The sequence below is a fragment of the Clavelina lepadiformis genome, chromosome 9 (genome assembly GCF_947623445.1).
Source record: "Clavelina lepadiformis chromosome 9, kaClaLepa1.1, whole genome shotgun sequence".
In the NCBI taxonomy this organism is placed as follows: Eukaryota; Metazoa; Chordata; class Ascidiacea; order Aplousobranchia; family Clavelinidae; genus Clavelina; species Clavelina lepadiformis.
This window is the reverse complement of record NC_135248.1, coordinates 15,239,035-15,262,592: the sequence shown is the minus strand read 5'-3', so window position 1 is coordinate 15,262,592 and position 23,558 is coordinate 15,239,035. Positions and strand designations below refer to the sequence as shown.

Here is a 23,558-nt window from a genome sequence, read left to right as displayed (position 1 = left end):
CTTACAGCAAGAACATAAGCTTTCAGCAGTGTTAAGAATATATGCGTATAAAGATTAAAGACTAATTGGTATTTGCTACATAATAAAGTGACAAGTGTGGTTGGCCGCAGATCCCTAGCTAGAAGGAAAAAGATATTCAGAAAGTTCTCAACTGCATCTCCCACAAATCACGTGATCACATTTCTACACAACAGAAGAAAAGATCGTTTATGTTTCCTTCTTTTTTGTGCAGTAGACTGCATAAGATATCGATTGTTAGGTCAAAGCTTATGATTCTTCAAAAAGACTTTGTAGTTTTGTCTCGGTGTTTTATAGACGCTTAAGCTTAAAATATGTCTGGTGTTGCGTTAAAAACCAACAGAAAACGGAAAAACAGTTTTGGAATGTTTTTGTTACAAAAACGATATTTGACGTTTTAGTTCGATTGAACATAGAAAGCTAATAACTAAAACACAAACCAATTGGTCGGTTAGAAAAAAATTCATCAGCTTTTGCAAAGCTTCTTAAAAATCATTAGAGTTCAATCAACATAAAGACATGAAAGTAATCGGACAAATCTGTCAGGAAGCGCTTGTATGAGCTTGCTGCTCCGTTCCTATTGTAAGCGTTTTCTGTTGTCAGCTGGCATAGGACATAATGACAACGCAATAGCAGATGTTAATTTTAACAATAAAACACATCTCAAGTGCTGCGAGCAATTTACCTTATTTAAGATTGCAGCAAAGTGTAAAGATGCGGTTTATTTCTCGTTAAACACAGGTTTTTATTCAAAATTCTACGTTTTAAACGACAAAGTGCCACGAATTATGGAAACTGCGGAGAGTGTGAGAAAATCAAAATCCCAGTCAAGTAAAGCAGTCGAACAAATTCCCAAGATCTTGTTAGAGGTTAAACAATAACTACCTGTTATAGTTATGTTTACCAGTGTTCGAATACACAATCATGATAACCGTGAATTATTACAAGACTTTAAGCAATGGAGATAGTTGGAGATTAGTAACAAATAATCATTCAACTTCCAGGGAGTCGAGTTGAATGCTGACAACTGCAATTTCTCTAATATTCTTAATAAAAGAAATGCAGAGAAAAATCCGAAAGATGGTGAACAATCTCGACTGCCGAGTACAACATCCTTCAAGCGGTGTCCAGGTAAAATAATACAGATTTTCCTCCTATAACTTTGGACATTTCTTGTTCATTTGACGTATTTACGTGGAGTCGTTTAGGAAGCTGAAAAGATATTAGATGAAAGTTGTTTCGTGCCTAGAAGTTTCTACTTAACTTCACACTTTAAGACACAACTTCTGTAATCAAATGTTGCTTGGGCAGCTGGCTTGACGTTTATGATCCTTCTTTCAGTTCAATTCGTTGTCTAAATATCAAACTATACTAAGATAAAGTAAATCTGGATTGCAAATACAATAAGTGGAGATAGAGCGATTTTAAATTGATGATTAGCAACACATGTTTTTTGAATTTCGCCGTTGTCGTCGCGAAAAAACTTTCTGTGTCCATCAATCAACGTTAGTGCTATTTTAGTTTGTACATCCTTGCAGTAGCAAGTTATTTTAATTCATGTAGAGATGTTATCAAAATTTTTATTCGGGGACAACAAGGAACAAAAGGAGATCTCCCTCAATCATCACGTTTTCATCAAATATAAGTTCAAGAAAGCGACATTCTGCGATGTCTGTCAACGACTCTTACTGGGTAAGTGTCACTTCGCGCTGTGCAAATGTCACTTAACTCATGGGTTGGCAATTTAGAGGCAAAATCTACAACAGCTGGTATCTGCTTCTAGACATCTTTTTGCTTTTCAAATATTGTAGCAGCAAGGGAGTGTGATAGCAAGCGCAGTTATCCAGTAACGCAGAGCATTAAATTAGCATTAGCATTAGCATTAGCATCATTATCTACAACAAAGCAATGATGATAAATTATACCAGTCTGCTTTATTTGCTTCAGATAAGTTCATTACTCTAATTTTCCGCTAAATTTCAAGCTTCGATTTGCGTGGAAGTTTTTTTCAAGTCACGCAAAGTGTATTCATTCAATGTGATGTTTCCAGTGATAAACGATCTTTTCTTGTGTAATAAGGACGAATTAGGGAGGAAAAATAAAAGATCTAGGAATATATTGCATAGCAAACAGATAAATATGGAATATTACGTAATAAATGGGTTGTAGTTTAGTGATTTTCTCTTTTTAATTCTATTACAAATGCTGTGTTCGTCGCGGTTTTGTTGAGTCACGTGAATGCGAAAAACGCGGTGACTTTCCTGAAAACAAAGGGATGCGGCCTCTGTGACATCACGTAAATGAAAACGACGAAGTGGTTAAAACGTAGATGTAGATGAAAACGAAAAAGTGCTGTTTAACGGTGTCAAGTGTCTGATTAAATTGTCAATGTTCAAGCATTTCTGTCCATGAAAAAATCAATTTGAAACAGAAGCATAACATTGCATAAAGCGATAATTTCTAGTTAACAATTGGCTATATAAGCAGTCAATTGTTTAAAACCATTATTTGTGCAAGTAACAAATTTATAATTACAGCTATACGGCGGTGCCGTTAATAACACCAATATATTTACAATGTATTAGATTACTGCGAGAAGAGGAGTTCTTTGATGTCAGGAAACATGGGTAATCTTTGTGAGTGGCTTGAGATTTTGCTCGTTGCATGCTGGGAGACCCAAAGTCAATTCAAATTAAAAATTTTTACGCCCAAAGTGCTGCTATTGTGTAGTTTGATGACTAATTTATATTAAAAGTAATTAACTGAAAATAATGAAACCAGATGCAGATTCTCTCCACATTTATCGAAACAATACTTTGATATCATTCGTTGGAAATAGATTTGTGGGAAAAAATGTTCCTTTAAATTTGCCTTTTAACTCCCCCATAGAACCACAGCGTGACGGCCTTCGGTGCAAGATATGTAAATCCAACTTACACTTCACTTGCACAGATGCCATAGAACCATGCAAGGGAAGTCCGGTGAGTAAGATTAATTTTTGTTCAAAAATTAAATATTTTAAGTAAAACTTAAAAAAAAACTTAAGTATGTTAAATTATAATATAACTAATTTAACTAACTAATAATTTACATAATTATGTAATAAATAGAACTTGTGTTGTTTCCTGGGTAAAACTGAAAACCCCGCAGATTTATCTAAACGTCGCTAGTGACGATTAATGGCGTGAGGTGGCGCCAAAGGGGTAAAATAGGCCAAGATGTCGTCACATCAGGGCAGAGGTCGGGGACTTATGGCTCGCGAGCCAGGTGTGGCTCTTTTGATGACGGCATCTGGCTTGCAGATAAATCTAAGCTGGCATTTCTTAGCACGATTGTTACGAATAAAACTTTTTATGTAATTTTAAGTCGCATTATCAGTAAGAAGCATGTTATTAAAGAGTAAACTCAGACATTTACCGTTGTCTAAAATTGTTTGTTTTACTTAAAAATTCACTCCTTAAGTGCATTAAGTGTTGAAAAACATTATATGGCTAATTAAAAAAATGTAGAATGTAAAATGCTCCCTTTGCCAAAAAGGTTCCTAACCCCTGCATTAGGACTATTGAATGGGTCTCTGGCATCACTAACTGTCGCCGAAATGTAGCTTAAGGGGCTGTAAGCCTATCTTAAACAATGCAAAGTAACATTTTTCAATTTGCATTTGCTACTAAACAAGCCCGGTCACCTAGCTGAGTTTTTGTATCCACCGAGATGTAGAATAAAAGGACTTAGTGCAGTGTTTTTAGCAAATTCTCGTATCTGGAATTCTCACACCAAATGCTTTAACTTTTCAACAACTATTTTACTTCCATTTTTCCAAAAAATCAGTCAAAAAGCCTTAATTTTGAACCAACACAAAATGTTAACTTTAGCCTGAACCTACACTCAGCAAACACCATAACAACAACAAACCATCACAAATTAACGTCACATGCGCACTGGACCGGAACCATTTAAACTTTTTCTATAGTGACGTCTTGCATGCGACCTTCGTCACAATCGCGGTTTTGCCGTTTCAACACTGCTCAAAATGGTACTACAGGCCCTTAAGGAGAAACTGTCTGTTTCATGTCAGCATAAAGAGATACCGTAAGCCATAATACGTCACATAATACATAATACATAAGCCATACAGCGTGATGCCATGTCAGGGTGGCGCTGATGTAGGAAACTTGATTTTAAATGTCAAAGTTGTCGCTTAATATCGTACTTTACTCCAACTGACGCAAATAATCACTGTCAGTTTTCAAATGATCTTCAACCAGCGCAAGCCTGTTGTAATAAACACACTTGCTGGTTTGATTCAGATACATTCCGAGCACACAGTGTGTAGTTTGGCAGAAAATAGGTAAAATCTAACACTGTTAACTATCCAGCCTCCGTGAATTCCGTGTGTTTATTGTGTACGATGAGTCCCTAAACCTAAAGCAGAGGCTCCAAATTAAAAAAATAAAAGATGGCGACCACTGACGCACGATCAAAGTGAAGTGCAGCGCAAATAAAACTCAATCACATCGCAGCTAATTGCTGCATTGACGCAAATGAGGCAAATGTCCCTTTGAATTTTTTGAAGTCTGGAACGAAAGCATTTTTAAGTTCTAACTACATTTAACAACGATGACTAATCATATTTGCCCAATCGATGACTAATCACATTTTCCTCTGTAAAATTTAACCGTGGCTACAGCTTTAGATATAGAATTTAAAAAGTGACGATGAAATCAGTTGCTTACGAGCACTATATAGCACATGCATTTTATACTTTAGGGTTGGTTGAGTTATGCCCAAATATAGGAAGGTTACGTTATCCCCGGAGAAATGAGAAATGATTTGATTGATTTAGTTGTGCGGCCCCAAAGTTACAAACTCAGGGAATACATCTGCAGTCAACGCGAATCTATGATTAGAACGAGCTCGGTCTACAGCTGTGACTGCTGAGTTAAGACTAACTGAGAGGTTTCATGCTGTTTTGCTGCGCCATTCTCTGTAGAGGCCAAAATTGTTATAACAGCTCTATCTGTGTGTAACGGACACAAATAGACTTTGCTTGTTTATTTCTTTGAAAATACAAACCTTTAAAAACGCAAAAACTTTCATTCCATTTTCAAAAATTAATTACCCAATCTCTGTAAAAAAAACACGGCATTAAGCACTTATAAGTAGAAAACGCAGTGAAACCAACACATCAACATAATAATTCCAATAATTTTCGAGCGCATTGGTTATTTTGGGCATTAGTATGACAAGAAAATCAAAGCAATTTTCAAAAATATTTTCTAAGGATTCTTATTACGGAGCTTTGATAATTCCAGTGTTGGAGTAGGAACCGGTGTCAAAGCTGAAATATGACGAACCGGTTTACATGAATTCGAGCGAACTGAAGGTCAAGCACAGAGAATAATCTTCACTTCTCTCCATCAACGATTGCAAATGCGGGCTTCATCAAGACCGAGAATAAATTACGTTTTACCAAATTAATTCCCCAGATGATTCTCGCGCCAGTAACATTCTGAAGCAGAGCAGAGTAGAGCAGCAATCGTTACTAAAACGTCTTTCTCTGCAGCACAGACGGTTAAAGGCGAGCAATTGTTCACTCAATAACACTAAGCATCGAATCATTAGATGATATCTTTGCAGCAAATGATGTAAAAGTGCTGGTAGCAGAAAGATAAGAAAACTTTGCTGTGATTTGTTTTGCAAATTCTTCCAATCCACCTCATCTGAAATGTCGGAGGAAGTAATCAAGGAAGTTGTCGCCCAGGAAAGTGGATTATTACCAGTGGTGGGGTTATCTCCAAAGCTTGCTCACTCCACCGAGTTTTCTGAAATTACGGGCAACGGGAAAAACGATTCTTTGGATAACAAAGTAGAAGCTGAAACTCCAGAGACAATGGTCATTGACTCGGCAGAGAACATTAACGTGAGCGGCGATAAAACGGAACAAAAAAGTAAAACCATTCCGCGGCGTTCGTCGCTCGCCAGTTTCCGCAAGCTCTTCCAAAAGCACTCGAGAAGTTTAAGCGCAAGTCCAGCGAGCAAAAGTACCAAGTTTGAAAACGGTTTCGATGAGGGCAAGCGCTTAACCAAATCGGACCGTGATAGCAGTCCCGGGATTCCCCTGACTCCTGGTGATGATGACATTTTCGAGGGAGATTCCCCAAAATTATACCACGCAAGACAAAGTTCGGAACCAAGTACGGCTACTACGTCACAGAATAGGGGGAAATTACGTCATACACACACGCTTCCGGCGTTTTTTATTTCGCCACAAAGCTCGATTGAAGAGAAGAGCGAATTGTCCCCTGGGATGAAGTTATGGCGCAAGGCACTCCAAATTCTTTTGTGTTTTTTGCTTAAAAATTTCAACGCTTTAATTCTTTTCTATATCACCTAATGCATAAATAGATTTTGCGAAGCCGCAGAATATTCTGTTTTAGTAAAAAAAGTTTTTGAAACCACTATGAGGTGTTCATGTCACCGGGTATCAATGAGACGCTCACGAGAGTGATCGTCCACTCGGACAGGAAATCACACGATAATCCATCACAATTATATGATGTTGATGTTTTGTTTTATAGCTCGGTTCGTTCAACTTCAATCGGCGTCTCTCCCCTTCGTCGTCTTCTGAGCTCACCTGCGCTGCTAGTGGTAAGTGTGAAAGACTTCGAGATCTGCACTTGCTGAAACTTTCTAGCCTTAGTTTCTGCTTACAAGAGTTTAAAGTCTGCCGCAATCGTTTTATGTAGCTGTCAAATTTGAATTGATAACAATTTAACTCAATTAAATTAAAAAGAAAATATTTGTAAGACGTTTTACCAACTCCAAACCGCGAAAACAAACAATGCAATGTTTATTGCAATTAAATTTCTTGCAATAAAAAATAATTGTAACGATGTGGGTACAAAAATTATTATATGTTGATATTTTGATATTAATTTTAATCAACTACTGTATTTCCAAACTTTTATTAACCAAGTATCATTAAATAACAGTAAAACTGGTTTCTAAGAATTATCTTTTTCATGGTTGGAACCATCTACTCTAGCTTGCAATTACAGTCACCTACCTTGCTAATGCCTTGCAATATACTCAAGAGATGTGCAAGACGTCATAATAACTGTAATTTAAGATATTTTTGTAACATTTTAATTTGTTTTAGATGACGGCGTCGATTCCGTTTATCAAGTTCTCAAGGAAGGCCTAGTCCTTCGTGCATGCAGTGACCGTAAGTGACGTCAGAAAGCAGTTTGTTTTCAACGTTCTGGGTTCAAGTTTAAAGACTAGGAGCGCTTGTATTGGATTAAATTGAAACAGTTTTAGAAAAAGCGTGTTTTACAAAATAACGTATATTCGCTTAATTCCGAGCATAGCCGCCTAACCTGACCCTACCTTTACTCTTAACTCCTAGTTCCTGAGCCTAAACCTTGCATACATTTGCAAAATGCCCGGAAAGTGTAAAAAGATGTTAAAAACTTTTTTACACTCATATCAGTTCCAAGACTTTAAAAGCAAAATAATCGTGACGATGTTATTTCAGCTCCAAACTCTAAACTCATTAGAGGAAGCTCCGTTGAATCCACATCGGGACTCTCTGCCGCTGAGAACGGGTCCAGTCACTCATCGCCTTCCCGAGTGCGCATGCACAAAAGGAAACTCGTCCATCAGGTCTCCGACCCTACGTTTGGACGCCAAGTGGGTTCAGAATATACGTCATGAATATTGAGACAAAATAAAACTGCACAAAGTCAAAGATCTGGAAATTGATAAAATTTAGAACGACAAAAAATTGGGAAGTCACGTTGAAAAGGCTGAAGTGGAAGGAAGTTCGTCGTCGTCGCTGCCCAATTCTCGAGTTAGTTTTGCTCTGACGTCACCCACAAGCCAATCAAACTCAAAAGCAAATAAATCATTGACTCGACAAGGTAAGAGGGACCGGGAGTATACTTGCTCTAAAACAACGGGGTTTAAAGTTGAACTTTTCCAATTGTTTTGGAGTAATCACTAATTATTACAAATGGTGTATTATCAGCGGATACCAAAAGGACAAAAGATAACTCAAGCCGCAACGAGGTAAGAAAATATCGAAGCCAAACAATTTTCTGGGAATCTCTTTCTGAAACATGTAGGCTACGTGACTGCGACATTTTACCGTAACTGACAAGCTATTGTCCCAGTGATTGTGTGGAACGTTAGCAGTGTTGCAATAACTCACTCATTTCACCAATTTTTGTTAACTGCTAGTACGAAAAGTTGGCCGAAGGAGGCAATTTATTCGTGGCACTACACAAATATATGCCTCAGCATGAAGAAGACTTGAGCCTGAGGTGACGCATAAATCAATTATTTTTTAAATGTTTAAATTTTTTAAAGTGTTTCTAACTTTTGTTTCTCTGGTAAGACCAACTTATTTTCTGAATTTGCGTCACTTCCGTCCTTTCTATGTCGCAGGCTCGGAGACAGAATCTGTCTCACTGACGACAAAGACGACAGCTGGTGGATTGTAAGTGTCAGTTGAAACACGCTTTCTATAAAACGATTATTGACGTCATTAATAACAATTATTGCATAAAAATAGTTGAAGTATTTTAGACAAGTTCTTCGTCGCATTTTTGTTGTTTTTCGAATCCAGGGCGAATGTGGCAACAACACAGGGTACTTTCCCGCTAAATTCGTGATGCCGTTGCGGCCACGCGAGGAAGTCCACATCTGTGTGCACTCAACTGTGATGAGAGATGCGAACAACAGGGAAGTTCCGCTGAAGAAGAATCAGGTGCCTCTCTTCTTCCATAAACGCACAAGATCAAATCGAAAACTAATGTAACTACTTCGAAGGTGGTCGCCGTGAAACGCGATTGGCCGAAACAGGACGAGTACCACGTCTTCGCCAGATCTTGCGATGCCGAGGGTTATCTCAGAAAGGACGACTTAAGACCACTGTGACGTCACAAAGCAGCTGACATTGATTGAAGGTGTGTGTTGTTTATTGAGGTTTTACGTAAATTGCGTCAATTTAAAGGATTACGAAACCTCCGGTGACGTCATATACTGATTGACTGACTGACGTCATATTTTTATCATGCAAGTATGTGCATTGTCACGGTTAGTAAGCAGATAAACCGAGGTTTTAGTAATACAGCAAAACTGCGTACCATCCGTTTTGCGTTTGAAGAGTGGTTAAACTGTTGAAATAACACGCAGTGCGAATTACCTATAAACTAACAAAAACCATTCAATTAACGCGAAGTAACGCGTAACCACTGTTGTGTGAGATTCAACCATTGAACGCCACCTGGAGCATAGCTGACATATAACTTACTGCAGATGGAAGTCGTTTGTTCAGTCGGAGTATTGGCTTCAACTAGTCGTCGTCTTGATAACGCATAGAGTTGCTTTTGGCGTTACTGAATGGCTTGCCATGAAATGCGATTAAGCTGTGTTCGCATGATTCTAAGATGTCGTTTGTATTTTCAATCGTAGCATTGTTTGACATTAAACCGACTTATGTATCTTAATCAATTGCGGAACCTTGTCTTACATAAGTAAGCCTCAGGATGTCTCCTGGGGACTTAAGCTGCATGACGTCCGTTTCGCTAATTTAATTCTACAAAACAGGGCCAGAATACCGACTTTGAACCATGCGTTCCTTACATTGCAATGGTTCAGGACATACTTTGTACCAGGTTATAATATAACCTGACTTTGGTAGTTAATTGCTTAAGTTTCTGGGTAAAATTGTTTAATTATAAAACTTGGTAGAAGATCTACACCTCATCAGACACATCACATCATCGCACACATTGGTAACATACATCTACTATATATGCTACTATACAATATATCTACTATGCACATAATTTATATTACTGACCATATAAATTGTAAGCCAATGACCGTGACCATGTGATAATATTATTGATACAACGTAATAGTCTAACCGGAATAATCGGTCCCCAATATGTGAATGTGCTTGTTGTCAAATTAAACGTTTTGTTTTCACTTTTCCATTTTTTTTTTAGAAACAAACAAAAATCCCATAAAAATCGGTATTTCTGGAGATCTTCGAGGAAGATTCTCACCGTCATGTAACGACCTTTTCCTGTATATTATTCGCATGTTGAAGCAGATCTTGGTGGTTCTGAGTTGACGTGTTGGCCCCTTGGGCACATTTCATCAGTATAATTTTAACGCGCTTTGTTCTGTTATTATTTTACAAAGCGATTAAACGTAACCAGCCAGTCAACATTTGCTACCGTTGTTTATCAGCGAATGTTTTAGAATGCTTTCAATTCCAGTTTAAATACCTGGGGCTGTAATTCTGGAAACAAACGATTTTTTTCTAACCACACAGCGAACAGCGTATATTAGTTTTGTTGCTTTTACGTCATTTCTTATGAATACCGACCTACCTCATACTCTGGCTTCAAGTCTGTTGATTTCAACAACCTACGAGATTTCGGCTGATATGGAGGGAAGATATCAATGTAACCTCACATCCGAGTTGATGAAGATAGCCACCAGTACTCTGAACGAGCCTGCTGATAATAACGACCGCCTGAGAGCGATAGATCGGCTTAGAGCAAGCTATGAGGCCAAGGCTTATGGGCCGCTTGTTAGATCAGACGACCTCTTCCTGCTCAGGTTTCTTCGAGCAAGGAAGTTTGACCGGAAACGAAGTTTGAAACTCTTACGAAAGTATCACGTGATCAGGGAAGAATTACCGCAAGTGTTCTCGAAAATCGCAAAGCCTTGGGCGCTCAATCACGTGATGGAAAGCGGCATGATGTACGTGGCGAGCAAAAAAACGACGCACAGAGAGTCAGTTTTCATCTACCGACCGCAACAGCGAGACAGAGAGGTAAAACTCTTTGATGTATTCGCTTATGGAGTTGTCAGTGCAGAGAAGCTTCTAGAAGACGAAGAGTTCCAGATCTGCGGAGGAATTTTGATAGATGACCTGAAGCATCTTCAGCTTGGACGAGTCACCGAGCTCTCATTAAAATGTCTCAAATTGCTTCTTCAGATTTGGCAAGATGCGATGCCGGTCACCATAACTTCGATGCACATTTGTAATCAGAGCAAGGTCATGAACCTCTGCTACGGTTTGGCCAAACCGTTTCTTAAACGAAGATTCACCGACAAAATGTACATTCACAGGAACCTAGGAAAGCTTCACATCCGTGTGAACCCGGAAGTCCTTCCGCCATGTCTAGGAGGAAGTGGATTGAGTTTGGAAGATGGCAATAAACTTTGGCTGAAGAAGCTTAACGAAGACTAGACGGACTTTGTGGTGGTCTTGATCCGATTATTCTGTTGAAATACAAACAAACATCGGTGCACATTTAACACCTGTGGTCTTTATAATAATTGATCGGAGAAACGTAAACAACATGCTAAAATGGTTTAAGCATAATGTTTCTATATGGCTGGTAAAAGCTTATTTCAAGTTCGTAATTTGTTGTTCGCAAAAACCAAATTAAAATTCTCACCAACGGCCAACGCAGGACAACAGACGTGTCTGCAAACGTAAGCAACGAATCGCTTGGAAACTGCAGCAACCCCGAGGGCTGAGACGTGCCATAAAGTGAATGGAAAGAACTTAGTGGACATAAATGTGATTTGGTGATTGAACTCAAGCACGTGTATGGACTGGACTGAACTCCATATATGGACGACAGGCCATAGAACGTTACTAGAACAAACTTATAGCGTGCGTACCGCCGTTATCGAATTAGAACTTCCAACTGCAATGTTTACTCAGTGTATATATGTGCCGTGTTTATATGAAGAAAACACTCAAACAACTCGTACAAGGCACCGTAATTATGGATTGATAATTGTTGAAATTCGACCCGAGCATTCAAAATTGTTTCACCGTAAAAGGCAAACAACACAAGGCCGATGATGATAAATGAAAGTTATCAAAACATTCGGCATTTCGCCCTAATCACATGATAGATATCGATATGACGTAGATGAGGAGAAACAAGATAAAGTCAGACTGCATCTACAGTCCACGACTGTGTAAACGACAGGTCATATAGAGAATCAGGTAGAACGCTGCGCGCGCACGTCGCCGTGTTGTATTTGAAATTGTTGGCTTTTAAAGCCATGCTAAACATTCACTAGTTGTCCCTAGAGAGTTGCAAAACATACGTCATTCAAAAGCTGACATAAAATACTTCTATACTGGGAAGTCATTGCCACAAATCACTTGCAGTAACTCGCTTGTAAGTAGCTGCTAAACTGTCTGAGTGTATCACAATTTTCTACAATGAACGGTCAAATGTTTTTAGACGACCGTTATATCGCGGTTAAGGTTTTAGCATCTCGTGGCTATTTAAGCGTGGAAGCAAAGCAAGAATTTAAACAGAAATGGCCAAAAATCAGGAACCACAACCTTGGTGAAGACAATATCTTAACTTTGCAAAATAAAACCCAAAGTTAAAGCCTTGAATAAGTTTCGCATTAACCATCCAAATTATCCTCTGAGGCCAATTGTTTATGATAGAGCTACCGCGTATGTCGCTGAGACACCAGCAAAGTTTACTCAGTGTATATATGTACCGTGTTTATATGAAGAAAACACTCAAACAACTCGTACAAGGCACCGTAATTATGGATTGATAATTGTTGAAATTCGACCCGAGCATTGTCAGGTGTAATACGTTACATTTAAAATTGTTTCACCATAAAAAGCAAACGGGTTGTCTTAAAAACAACACGAGGCCGATGATAAAGATTGAAAGTGAAGGAGAAACGGGAACGCAAATAAAGTCTCGCAACTAATTCAGTCCATCTTATGGAGCTTATGACAGGATGACTGATCGTTTCTCAGCCGCCGACCGGTTGTAGTGCCTGGAGGTGAACTTTTAACCTCCACTATATCCACAGTCTTTAGACTTGACGTAGTTGTGGTGTTTAGTCCTGAATTAGGCGATAACTTGTATTGAAAAGACGAAATACCGAAAACGCCTACTCTAACTTTTAAAGAAGAATATTAATTGTTAAAGTTAAATCATTTGTTTTGTCTACCAGTTAACACCACCAAAAACACGAGTTATCTGATTTACCTCTTACAAGCGTTATCAATAACACTTAAAGATAACAATAATTGCTTCTTAACATTTTGTGTCTTAGTTTCCACTCTTACTGCTTCTATGATATGGTTTGATGGTTTGCCTTTTGTCAGTTCTTAACAGTCAAAGCAGGATTCACCAGAATGCGAGCTCCCTTTTAAGTTGGCTGAATAGCGGACAAGCATAGTTTTGCTTATCCGCTGTTTGTGCTCAAAATAGCGTTGTTGTGGCTTATCCCTGTAGCGCCGAAGTAATTATCGGCGTATCTTGTATTATTTAAATATAAACATAGGCTATGGCGTCCTTTTAATTACGCATAGTAATGATGACATTACTCAAGCAACGTGCAGCTCCATTCACATATGTGTGCTTTTGTAGGCGCCCGTTCTTTGTACAAGTTCTCTTGCATGCATGTGTGTGTACAGGTGTTGAAACCATCAAAACCAACCCACAGTACCAACAGCTTAAACGCTTGTGAAAACCGCCCGCAATGGTGGTCCCATTTTAGAACATTTTCCAAAATTTTCACTTGGTTCAGTCGGTGCTGTGCAAATATTGTCCGAGAACATCAACTTGATCGATGACTTAACACATCTCGTTCTCACGTTGGCCGCCACTTTTACGAAGCTTTTGTGTTCAAACGCTTGTAACTCTATGATTTCACGATAGTTTTTCCATTTTACACATTTATCAGTAGCGTTGACTGCGCAAGCTGGGGCCAGTAGACGAACTGCTCAGATCAAAGCAAACAAAGGCACGAAACGAAAACGACTGGAATTCGAGTGAATCTGGGAAATGTTTAAGAATGTCAGTTCAGCCGATTAAGTTTTGATGTGAAACGAAGTTGCAGATTATGGACGTGACATTTACCTGTAACTGTAAAGACGACAAGGTAACAGCAACAAACATTAGAAATACAGTTGATAAATTTCACGTCTACAACACAACTGGAGATTGTCTTACACTGAAGAGCTAGATATAGCAGCAGGTGAACTTGAGTAGAAGTTATCATGAAGTACGAAAATCACGTATGTGACGCAAAGTTCTTTCCAGAAAGGTTTAAACAAATCAGTCAATTTTATCGGAATTTTTTGCCAATTTTACAAATTTACGTCTTTAATATTATCATGACTTTCTATGTAAAGGAGGGGCGATGAACCAAACTATACGAAAGCCTACTAACTAATAACTATGCCATAACCCGCCATGACCTCATAGCAACCGCACATCTACGAGAATGTATGTTGACATTCTGTCGATTGCATTCGCTGAACTATTAGGTTTTCGTGCGCCCTCTACTGGCCTTCTACCACTACCAGGTCCCAGCAGTAAGTAGGTAGAATCAGCGTGATTGGTTCGATGTATTTTCTTGTAAATTCCCCATTGCATTTCCGCAACATTCTAAGAACAGCAAGCAATCTTAAAAGTTACAAATGTGGAGTAGTTTTTAACCACAGCGAGAAAGGCTCTCGATTTGTTGGCAACGTTTCCATTTCCGTTGAAAGCCCCTGTTCTGCAGAACCAAAACGTCACCACATTGGTTTCAAAACACCACTTACAGTTGTTTTAATGGAGGAGTGCCTATCCGAACTTTTTGTCTGTGACACCACAAGAATTGCACTGAAATCAGTGACATCACGCGTGACGTATTCGAGAATTAATCTTGAAAAACTGAAGGAGGTATTCATTGTTTGTAGAACGATTTGTCATAAGGTGTCTTCATAGCTTGCTTTGTTATGAAAGATTTATCAACAGTAGCAAATGTCATGTGCCATTATGCTTACAAACGTGATTAATTAAAACTTATTTGAAATTTCTATCTATCACGTTACAATGCATTCTGTCATGTCATAATGCTCAAAGCGATTAGGGAAACCCCGCTAAGGGTGGTGCTCATATACCCTTATGTTTGCTGCAGCGAAACTGGTTGTGATGCGTGTGAAGGTAATGTGTGTACAACTTACCGCCACAGTAAAAACGTATTAACTTTAAAACTAGACGTCATCGCTATTACGCAATATCCGGTGTTGTGTGATATTTCGTTTCCATCTAAGACTTTTCAGTTCATCTTGAAAACAGTGATTGTCTATCACGTGACGTAATTTGCAAAGATTGTTGTTTGTTATTCTATTGGTTGAAAAGTTGCATTTATAGTTGTGCATCATAATTTTGTAGCTTGTTATTTTCCTTTTAATAACATAAAATCAAATTAAAACCCTGTGAAGCAGCATACAACCTATTAATAGAGCTTTATTTTTAGACTTGTGGATGTTTATGTTTAGTATGAGCGCGGTTACCACCGGTTAATTATTATTAACGGCACGCCAGGTTAATAAATTTTACTAATATAAGGTGTCTATAAAATTACTTTAGTAGACTGGTTAAATGCAAAAGTCTTGATTTCTTGCGAAACAGGTTTAATGTTGTTTTGTTTTAATATTTAGTGCGTTCACGTTCATGGTTGTCGGTCATTATTGCTGGGAGTCCTTTAAGAGCTTTTCTTTTTGTTTATTTGTGTAAATTACTTCAAGTTTGGTCAAGATAGTAAAGAAATGTCAAGTTGTTGCGTCGTTTGATGTCCGCAACCGCACAAAGTGTGCATCTGCACACATACACACACACACACACAAACCATGTATTGCGCAGCCTATCAAACCGAAATGAAAAAATTCGTGTTCAAAAAACGTTATTTAGACGTGTAAGGCGAGCGTAGAGAGAAAGCGCGTGCCAACTGCTCTTTTTGATTTCCTGTACAACGACTGAACAAGCATTTCGAGCCTATTGTGGAAAATGCGGCGCGTGTTGCAGAACACGACAAGCTCTTCGCTAAATCGAACATTGATAAATCGAAACCGGTTTAAAACTCACCAATCTGCGCGCCGTTGCAGTTTTTGGTAAATGTTGACATCTCTGTGTATTTCATATCTTCTGATTTATAGCTGTGCATCGCCACTCTGAACTACGTTAAATATGAGTATTTATGACGTCAAAATGCTTGGATCGTCCTACTGGAAAGTTACGCAGTTCAAACGAGTTTCTTAATCGTGATTATAGATTAGTTTAAAGTCGTTTTTGCATATCTTGCATTTCCGCTTCTCTACAAATATCCGTTTCTCCAAAATATCACGCAAGAAGTAACAAGATTCATTATGACGTCAGAGTACCACTCTATTTTGGCGCTATAAAGCACGGATGGCGCGCCACAAAGCACTAATTCGAGCCACGATAAACGCGGTCATGTATTTGTTGGGCCAGCAATTGGCAGACTGAGAGATTAGTCCAACGCGAGTTCGAGAAAACGCGTTATCTCGACCCGGCTGCTCCCCGATGCAGTTCGGTTGTAACAATCCTGTTACGTTTCCTTTCCGAGTGTTCGTAGATCCTAGAAAGGCATAAAACGTCTTGTTTCGGAAAAACTAAGACGGAAACATCGAAAACGTCAAAGGAAACTGAGTAAGAACAATCCGAGTGTGCGGTCACAAAACAGTTGTTCTTTATTCCGCAGCAGATGGAGACAGAAAAGGTTTTTGTTGTTTTAGCGAATTCGTTGTTAAACATAAGCGAAGAAAAATGGCAACAACAAATTATGTTTCGCGTAGTTGGCAAAGGGCTGCTGTGAGAACCAGATTTGAAGAAAAAATAAATTAGTTATCATGTAACTAAGAAGACAGCCAATCGAGAAACGTAGATTTCAACTAAGAATTTGAACTTCTATTCGGCTTGAAAGATACATGTGACATCATAATATTCACAGTTGCGAAAACAAGGCTGTGGCGCTATGGGCAATAGTCTGTAGCTGACAGTCAAAATAGTTGACCTGACCAAAATGGCGTCTGCTCGCAGGTCCACAGAAAGAGAAAAAAGAGCCTGGCTGGTCCGCCATATTCTATAAAGTATGACGCACACTTATACGGGTTACACTGCGAGGAAATCGCAACTTGAAAAAAGTGGTCTCCTAATAAATGACTGGACTTACCCGACGCTTGTCTGTTAGTTGTGAAGTGAAGGGAGCATTGTTCACTCTAGCGGAAAGGAAACAAAACAAGACCAAAATTTACCTGAAATTTTTACCAAGTCAGACAAGAGGAAGTAAAGTTATGCAAATTAGCTTTCATATCTACAGTTTATCGAGCTTTTGTTTTTCTAAGATTTTTATTAACTTTAGCAAAAATATTCGTGAGCATAACGCCGTGTTCCACAAAGGTAGTCGATAAGAGATTTCGTATGTTATTTAGGGATATTTTCTGTGAAAAACCAGAAAAGTGCTTCAAAGAGTTTATGATAAATCTTGGTCATATTTTCAAATCTCATTGATGTTGTTAAACGTTCGAATTGTCGTCATTAATAAGCAGACTTTTTGTTTTGATCAACTTTTTGCTTCTACAGAGATTTAAAACTTACGATACTGAAACAAATAAGCTGAAAATTTAATCCAAGCAAAATAAAAAATGTCAATTCTAGAACCAACAGCGACTGGAAACAAAGAACTCGATTTTCATCGAAGTTTCCTGCCCGCCCCCCACCCCCTCATCAAACAGGATCGCGCGAACGCAGCCAACTTAAACGTCAACATTGACGTCACTCCTTTGTCGTTTTTCTCGTCCCAGGCCGCAATCAACGAACATAACCCAGCCAAGTTGAACCCGGTTGCCATGAGCAACATGAGACCCACTTTGATGTCCAAGGAGGAGCTCGGAAGCGGCCGAGGGTCTTTGCAGCATCATTGCAATATCAACTCCCCGGTGCCTCCAGAGATGAGGAGCGGAGAAGAGTTTGCGGCGGAGAACCAGATCTCGGAGAAGCAAAATTCTAACGTCGTTTATCCTTGGATGAAAAGAATCCACGTCAGTCACGGTGAGTGAATGGTTAAATAAGTTGAAGAAATAGAGGCAGTTTAATGATGAATGGACTTGTACAGATCCAACTGCGCGTGATCCGACTTACTGACAGGTAGCAGAGTAGAAAACTTAGCAGGTGAGCGCTACGTACGTGCGCTTCTACCTCACGCGTGTTCACCATTGTAATAGGATAGCTATTACAACTAGGAAAGCGTTATCATCGCTGGCACGAGCGCGTTGCGTCTTCGCTTTCGTGGAAACTTAGTCCCATGTTTCCTGATTGGTCTGGTATAGGTACTTGCGCGTGTCGACTTCTACACTAAGCCGCACAAAACTTCCAATTTTATGTTGAAATTTGACAAACAGCTGCGATTAGTGTTTGTAGAAAAATTGTGTTCGTAAAATTTGGCAGAACATGGATTTTTAACGACAATTTCTTCTATTGTTTCAATAAAATCAGCAATTTAAAAAGTTTGGCAGCTGTTGCAATGGTCGTACATTGCGTTATAGTTCGAATCGGATTGTTATGATGTCATTTGACGATTTTTATCAGTGATTAGAGAAAAAAATTTTTCGGCGTTATTTTAATTTATTTGTGTTTCACAAAATCGCTGAAATCAAATCCTATATTTTTTGCGTCTAACATATACGCACAAGCGACGTCACAGCGAGGTTGGATAAAGATTTTGCGTGAGGTTGGATAATTAAAGTGTTAATTATCCGGATAAAAAACTTTGGTTTGGTTGAAATTTATCGCCAAGTCATCTCGATCGGTGTAGCTCACCAACGTTGAATTTGATGCCACTACATTATTAGCGTAATTTTAATCAAATTTGGGAATTATGACGTCTGTAACGTACGTTTATTACGTCATAATGATATAAGGTTAAAATCGAAATTTGCACATCCCCATTTTCTTCCATTTTATTGACCATACGTAAACCGATGTTTTCCCTTTTATTACGTCATAATAAGCAAACAAACAGGAAACGAAAATCGTCTTCATTTCAAAATACGATTGTGAAACAATGACGATGTTATGTAAGAAAGCAAAAAACATTATAATTTATGATGCAACAATCGCCGGTTGGATGTTCGTAAGAAAAAAAAGACATAATTTGAAAAGACCAAAAATTTACTTGACTTTGAGTTATTGCGTAGAAAGTTGAGCGGTGATAGCGAGACCATGTACTCGGGTAAACTTACCTACACCAACAAGTGACAACAACATCACTTAATTTAGTTAAGTTAGTAATCTGAAATTACGCGACGGTGCAAGTTTCTTTTCGTGCCGCACCGAAAGCGAACATTTGAGGAAAACAATGAAACCGTTTCACAATAATTTTGCTACCAAAATAGCGGCGTGGTGCTTTTTAGGTTGCAGCCCGGTATTCTGTGCTCCTGATCAGGTCTTCTGACAATGGCGGAAGTGAACCATTTATCATGAGAATCAGGAAGCTGGTCACGTGTTGCGTCGTGCACTAAATGACGTAGTTACATTTATGCTCTGAATTTTCGAAGCTAAACAATGGGGATAAGGACAAAAGACGGAGAGATCGGTGGAACGAAATTGAGGAAAAATTATCGATGGGCCAATCATATTCGGCTGAGCCGGCCGACCAGTGTTGGGGCAATTTTATGTAAAAAAATATGTTCGTCGTTTTGAGATGAAAATATTCAATTTTACATTTAAGACGAGTCAAGATTCCCACGACCAATCGTTTTTAACAAAATATTGAGACAAATAAAAACCAAAACTTTCGTTCGCTGCAAAAAGCAACATTGTTATAAAAAGACATCGGGCATCACAATAAGGCGGTGAAAGCGGCTTGATAGTAAAGTGTTTGGTCTAATCTGCTGGTTTCAAGCTTGTCAGAAAAACAAGCGCAATTATCCTGCAAGAAAGGTTGGTAGATAACTCGACAACATGACTTAATGGTTCATGAAGTAAGTAGGAGCAAATCAGGCGTGGACTAATAATAATTAAATCGATTAAAAATGATTTTTGGAATACATTTTACCAACTCAGCAAGCCATAGGTGTTTCAGGGCCCCTGTACGCTTTTCCAGTTGCTAAAGCCGGCACGAAAGCCGACAAGCGACAATAATTTATCATTAACAAACGTCAGCTTTTAGCGAGGAAGCCTCGCGGGGAAGGAAACTGTTTAGTTACATCGCGGTGGTCCCGAATTTGATGAACGATTTATCTGCTCCATAATCTGACCTTGTGCATATGCAGCGAACCTTGTTGCACGCGCTTGCTACTGCTCTATATGCATCGTCAGCTGCTAGTTCGAAATTATGAAATCTGTATTACACTTTTCTACCAGCAAAGCTCACCGGTTCTTGAAAAGATTTCAACTATTACAACGTAATCTTTGAAGATCCGTAATAAAAGTTTCAAGCATAAATAACAACGAAAATATATTTTTCAGTGATTAATGGCCTGGATTCAGGAAAGCGGCCACGAACTGCTTACACGCGTCACCAAGTGTTGGAACTAGAGAAAGAGTTCCACTACAATCGCTACTTGACACGGAGACGTCGAATCGAAATCGCGCATGGTCTGTGCTTAAGCGAAAGACAGGTGAGAGTCGTGTTCTAGAACTAAATGATGATCGCGCAAGGATTTTGTTGACTCTCTGAGGGCGGAATCATATTTTCGGTTTCATCTTGTTACTGAGAACCGCAAAAGCTTCCGCACTACATGAAATGTCACAAAAGTCGACGCTACGTCATACATCAAACGTGACAAACCGCGGTTTAGATTTCCTCCGCGAACATCGTCGTTTTATTCTGGAACAAGAACAGCTCCAGAATCGCGCCTTGTAGCTGAAATCCGATCATTTAGTTTTTCTGGAAAGTGATGCGTTGTTTAAATGATTAATTTTAAAATCGCTGACAGCCAATCGCATTCCATGATTAAGGAGTCCACGCGCGATTAATGACGTGTCGCGTTTACATTCACCGGGCTAATTGTCGATATTATTTTGACGTCACAATTGTATCACGCAGGTCAAAATCTGGTTCCAGAATCGCCGGATGAAGTGGAAAAAGGATCACAAGCTCCCCAACACGAAGATCCGGAGTAATTCCTCCTCCTCCTTAAACTCAGTGCCGCGGATGATGCCAAGTCTCAGTCCCTCTTCAGATCTCTGCCGCTCCTCTCCGCAAGGATACGACAAGACTCCACCTGAAACCCCAACCCAGCTCTCCATGACAACAAGGGACCAGCCCCACAACTCACCCCAGCGGATGCAGATGGGTTCGGGACTTTATTACTCGATGGTGGGGGAGAAAGACCCCAGAATTGATGACGTGGTCTTCCCAGCTGTATCGACTCATTATAAGTAAGTTACGTCATAAAAAGCTACAGACTATCTCTGATTGGTTTAAGCGAAAGATAAATTATTATTGAAACATAGCTGTGCATTTTGATCGCTTTTGGGGTCAACGACCAACGAGCCCTTCAAATTTCTGCGCGGTCTTATACTGTGTGTTGTAAGATGGAGAAATCAAGGCTTGCCTTTGCAGGGAGAACGTAGTCGAGAACATGATGAAACCTATTTCGGATCCAGGAGCGTCTGTCATGAGATTCCCTTCCACTTTCTCGGACTTAAACTCTCAGATGCCTGAAGTGTCTCAGCACGGTATCATGTTCGGTGAGGAGAAATTTATCAAATTTAATTTAACGTGATCAAGTCGTCTCGCAAAGGTTCAACCGACAAAGCGTTGGTTTTTCACATTTCCGTGAAGTTCGTGTATATTTCAGTTTCCTTATAGATCATTGAAACATGTTTCAACTTTGTTATTTCAGATGGGTCTGGGCTGCCTCATCCCCCAATGTACGGCGGGTTGGTCACGGTCCCCGCAGGAACGCCTTGGGGCGGAGACATCGCGTCGGATCACAACATGTCCCAACTAAGAGCGACTTCTTTCACCCACTTGCCCCACAGCTCTTCCCACATAGGGCCTTATGGGTCATTTTGACTCAAAATTTGAAAGTTTTCTTTGAAAATGCTCCTATTGCGCATATGTAAAAAAAATCAATTTTGAACCGATTTTTGCTGTTTTGTTCATAGACGTGCGGCGTTTAAATAATTAAGCGCTGTCTTGGGTCATATTTCTTGCTATTCACCCGCTATATTTTCTTTTTGCTGAGTTATTGCTTGTGTGGTTTCATTGATATTGTTTTTAAAACTTTTCTATCGCAGAATTTTTACGTTTCTCGCTTTATAAAGCGACATTCTTTTATTTGAGATTGATACGGGACCAGGTGATATTTCAAATCGAGTTTTTTAGTTTTTCAAAGCTTCAATCATACTTTCTGTAGTGACGTGTTATAAGAGCAGGAATTATATGCAATTATTAACTTATGAAATCTTCAAATATTTTGTAGATATCTTGTTCACGTGTTTAACAATTTTTATCACTTCAAACTAAACGTATTGACACGTCACTGACGACGTGATCATCAATTATTTGTTGCTTCTTTTTATGGCAAAAATAATTCTTTGTCAAATTTCACAAAAGTTCACAACTTGAGTGCATTTCTTACGAGAGACTATTAAATTTTCGGAATTATTTCATATAAGTTATACAAGCTGACAGTCCTACCAGGAACATTTTTCGTATTATGACCTGTTTGGTGAGTAGGCTGTAATTGTGTGTCGTGGACTTTTAATGCATTTGAGTGTTGATTAAAAGAAATCTTTCAACTCTTTATTTTTGTTTTTTCTTTTGAATGACAGCTATTTCCCAAATGAGGTTTTATTCAAGGTAAGTAAAATAACGTTTTCCTTCTTGTATTTCTTCCAATATTAAACTGATTATAGTTGAATCTTGACAGGGAGTGTCTCCAAAGTCAATGTTTAGTGATAAAGGAAAGGTTAAAATATGTAAATTTCCTGCTTTTACATCTGATGCCAAATCAACTTACAGCTACCATCTAACGGACAAACTTAATCCGGAAAAAAGTTTTGATAGTGAGTTTTCTTCTTCCTAAATAAAGTTCGGTTTCAACGGAGATTAGTGAGACGGTTAGTACGTAACAATACAATTGCTTAGTTGTTATGGATACGGTGGTAATAAGAAATGACAAAGCTCCGTTTTAAGAAATCTTAATTCGAAAAACACAATACTTTCACACAATTGTGAAGACACACTTGATTTTCGCCATAAGGCACAAGACGAAAAGGTAGACACGGTCTGTAAATCCGAACAACGGCTCTATTCCAACTCACAGAACTATCGCGTTGCAGCGCTCATGCGTGAAGGTGACAGAGAGTTCAGCATCAAGTTGAAGTTTTTCATTGCTTTGTGACGTATACTCTCAGGACTATCGCGTCACGCTTGATTAGTGTGATGTCATTGTGAATAATAACCCTTTTATTTGACGTTGGAATTTGAATTGTTTGTGGCTTTTTGAAAAGACGTGATGCGGTTTGCAAACATTTATACTTGACCTTGAATCAAAATAAACAAACTTTTTGAACAGATTTTTCGAAAAAATATGAAATAAATTTTCTTCAAAGAACACTCATTGATTAAAATTGACGTCACCAATATTATTAAGACAGATTAGGGGGGGAGAAGTTTTTATTCAAAACGTTTTCATGGTTTCCTTG

At 38.8% G+C, this 23,558-nt stretch overlaps 3 protein-coding genes across 4 annotated transcripts; all 3 read left to right on the top strand.

The window, feature by feature from the left end:
* Positions 1-718: 718 nt before the first annotated feature.
* LOC143470075 (SH3 and cysteine-rich domain-containing protein 2-like) lies at positions 719-8,987 on the top strand. Of its 2 annotated transcripts, XM_076967963.1 has the most exons (14): positions 719-887; positions 1,023-1,149; positions 1,582-1,710; positions 2,604-2,645; positions 2,908-2,999; positions 6,597-6,666; positions 7,178-7,243; positions 7,556-7,710; positions 7,793-7,940; positions 8,048-8,088; positions 8,260-8,342; positions 8,467-8,518; positions 8,648-8,788; positions 8,851-8,987. In XM_076967963.1, the coding sequence occupies exons 1-14, from the start codon at positions 807-809 to the stop codon at positions 8,956-8,958; spliced, it is 1,335 nt and encodes a 444-aa protein (XP_076824078.1). In that variant the 5' UTR covers positions 719-806; the 3' UTR covers positions 8,959-8,987. The 2 variants fall into 2 exon arrangements, with proteins under 2 accessions (XP_076824078.1, XP_076824077.1); XM_076967962.1 differs by lacking the exons at positions 719-887; positions 1,023-1,149; positions 1,582-1,710; positions 2,604-2,645; positions 2,908-2,999 and adding an exon at positions 5,524-6,343.
* Positions 8,988-10,038: 1,051 nt separating this feature from the next.
* LOC143470086 (alpha-tocopherol transfer protein-like) lies at positions 10,039-11,850 on the top strand. Its single transcript, XM_076967980.1, has one exon. It carries the CDS (start codon positions 10,409-10,411, stop codon positions 11,291-11,293), a length of 885 nt encoding a protein of 294 aa, XP_076824095.1. The 5' UTR covers positions 10,039-10,408; the 3' UTR covers positions 11,294-11,850.
* Positions 11,851-17,028: 5,178 nt separating this feature from the next.
* LOC143470082 (uncharacterized) lies at positions 17,029-22,654 on the top strand. Its single transcript, XM_076967974.1, has 5 exons — positions 17,029-17,948; positions 20,367-20,518; positions 20,947-21,281; positions 21,466-21,593; positions 21,749-22,654. The coding sequence occupies exons 1-5, from the start codon at positions 17,543-17,545 to the stop codon at positions 21,919-21,921; spliced, it is 1,194 nt and encodes a 397-aa protein (XP_076824089.1). The 5' UTR covers positions 17,029-17,542; the 3' UTR covers positions 21,922-22,654.
* The last annotated feature ends 904 nt before the right edge of the window (positions 22,655-23,558 follow it).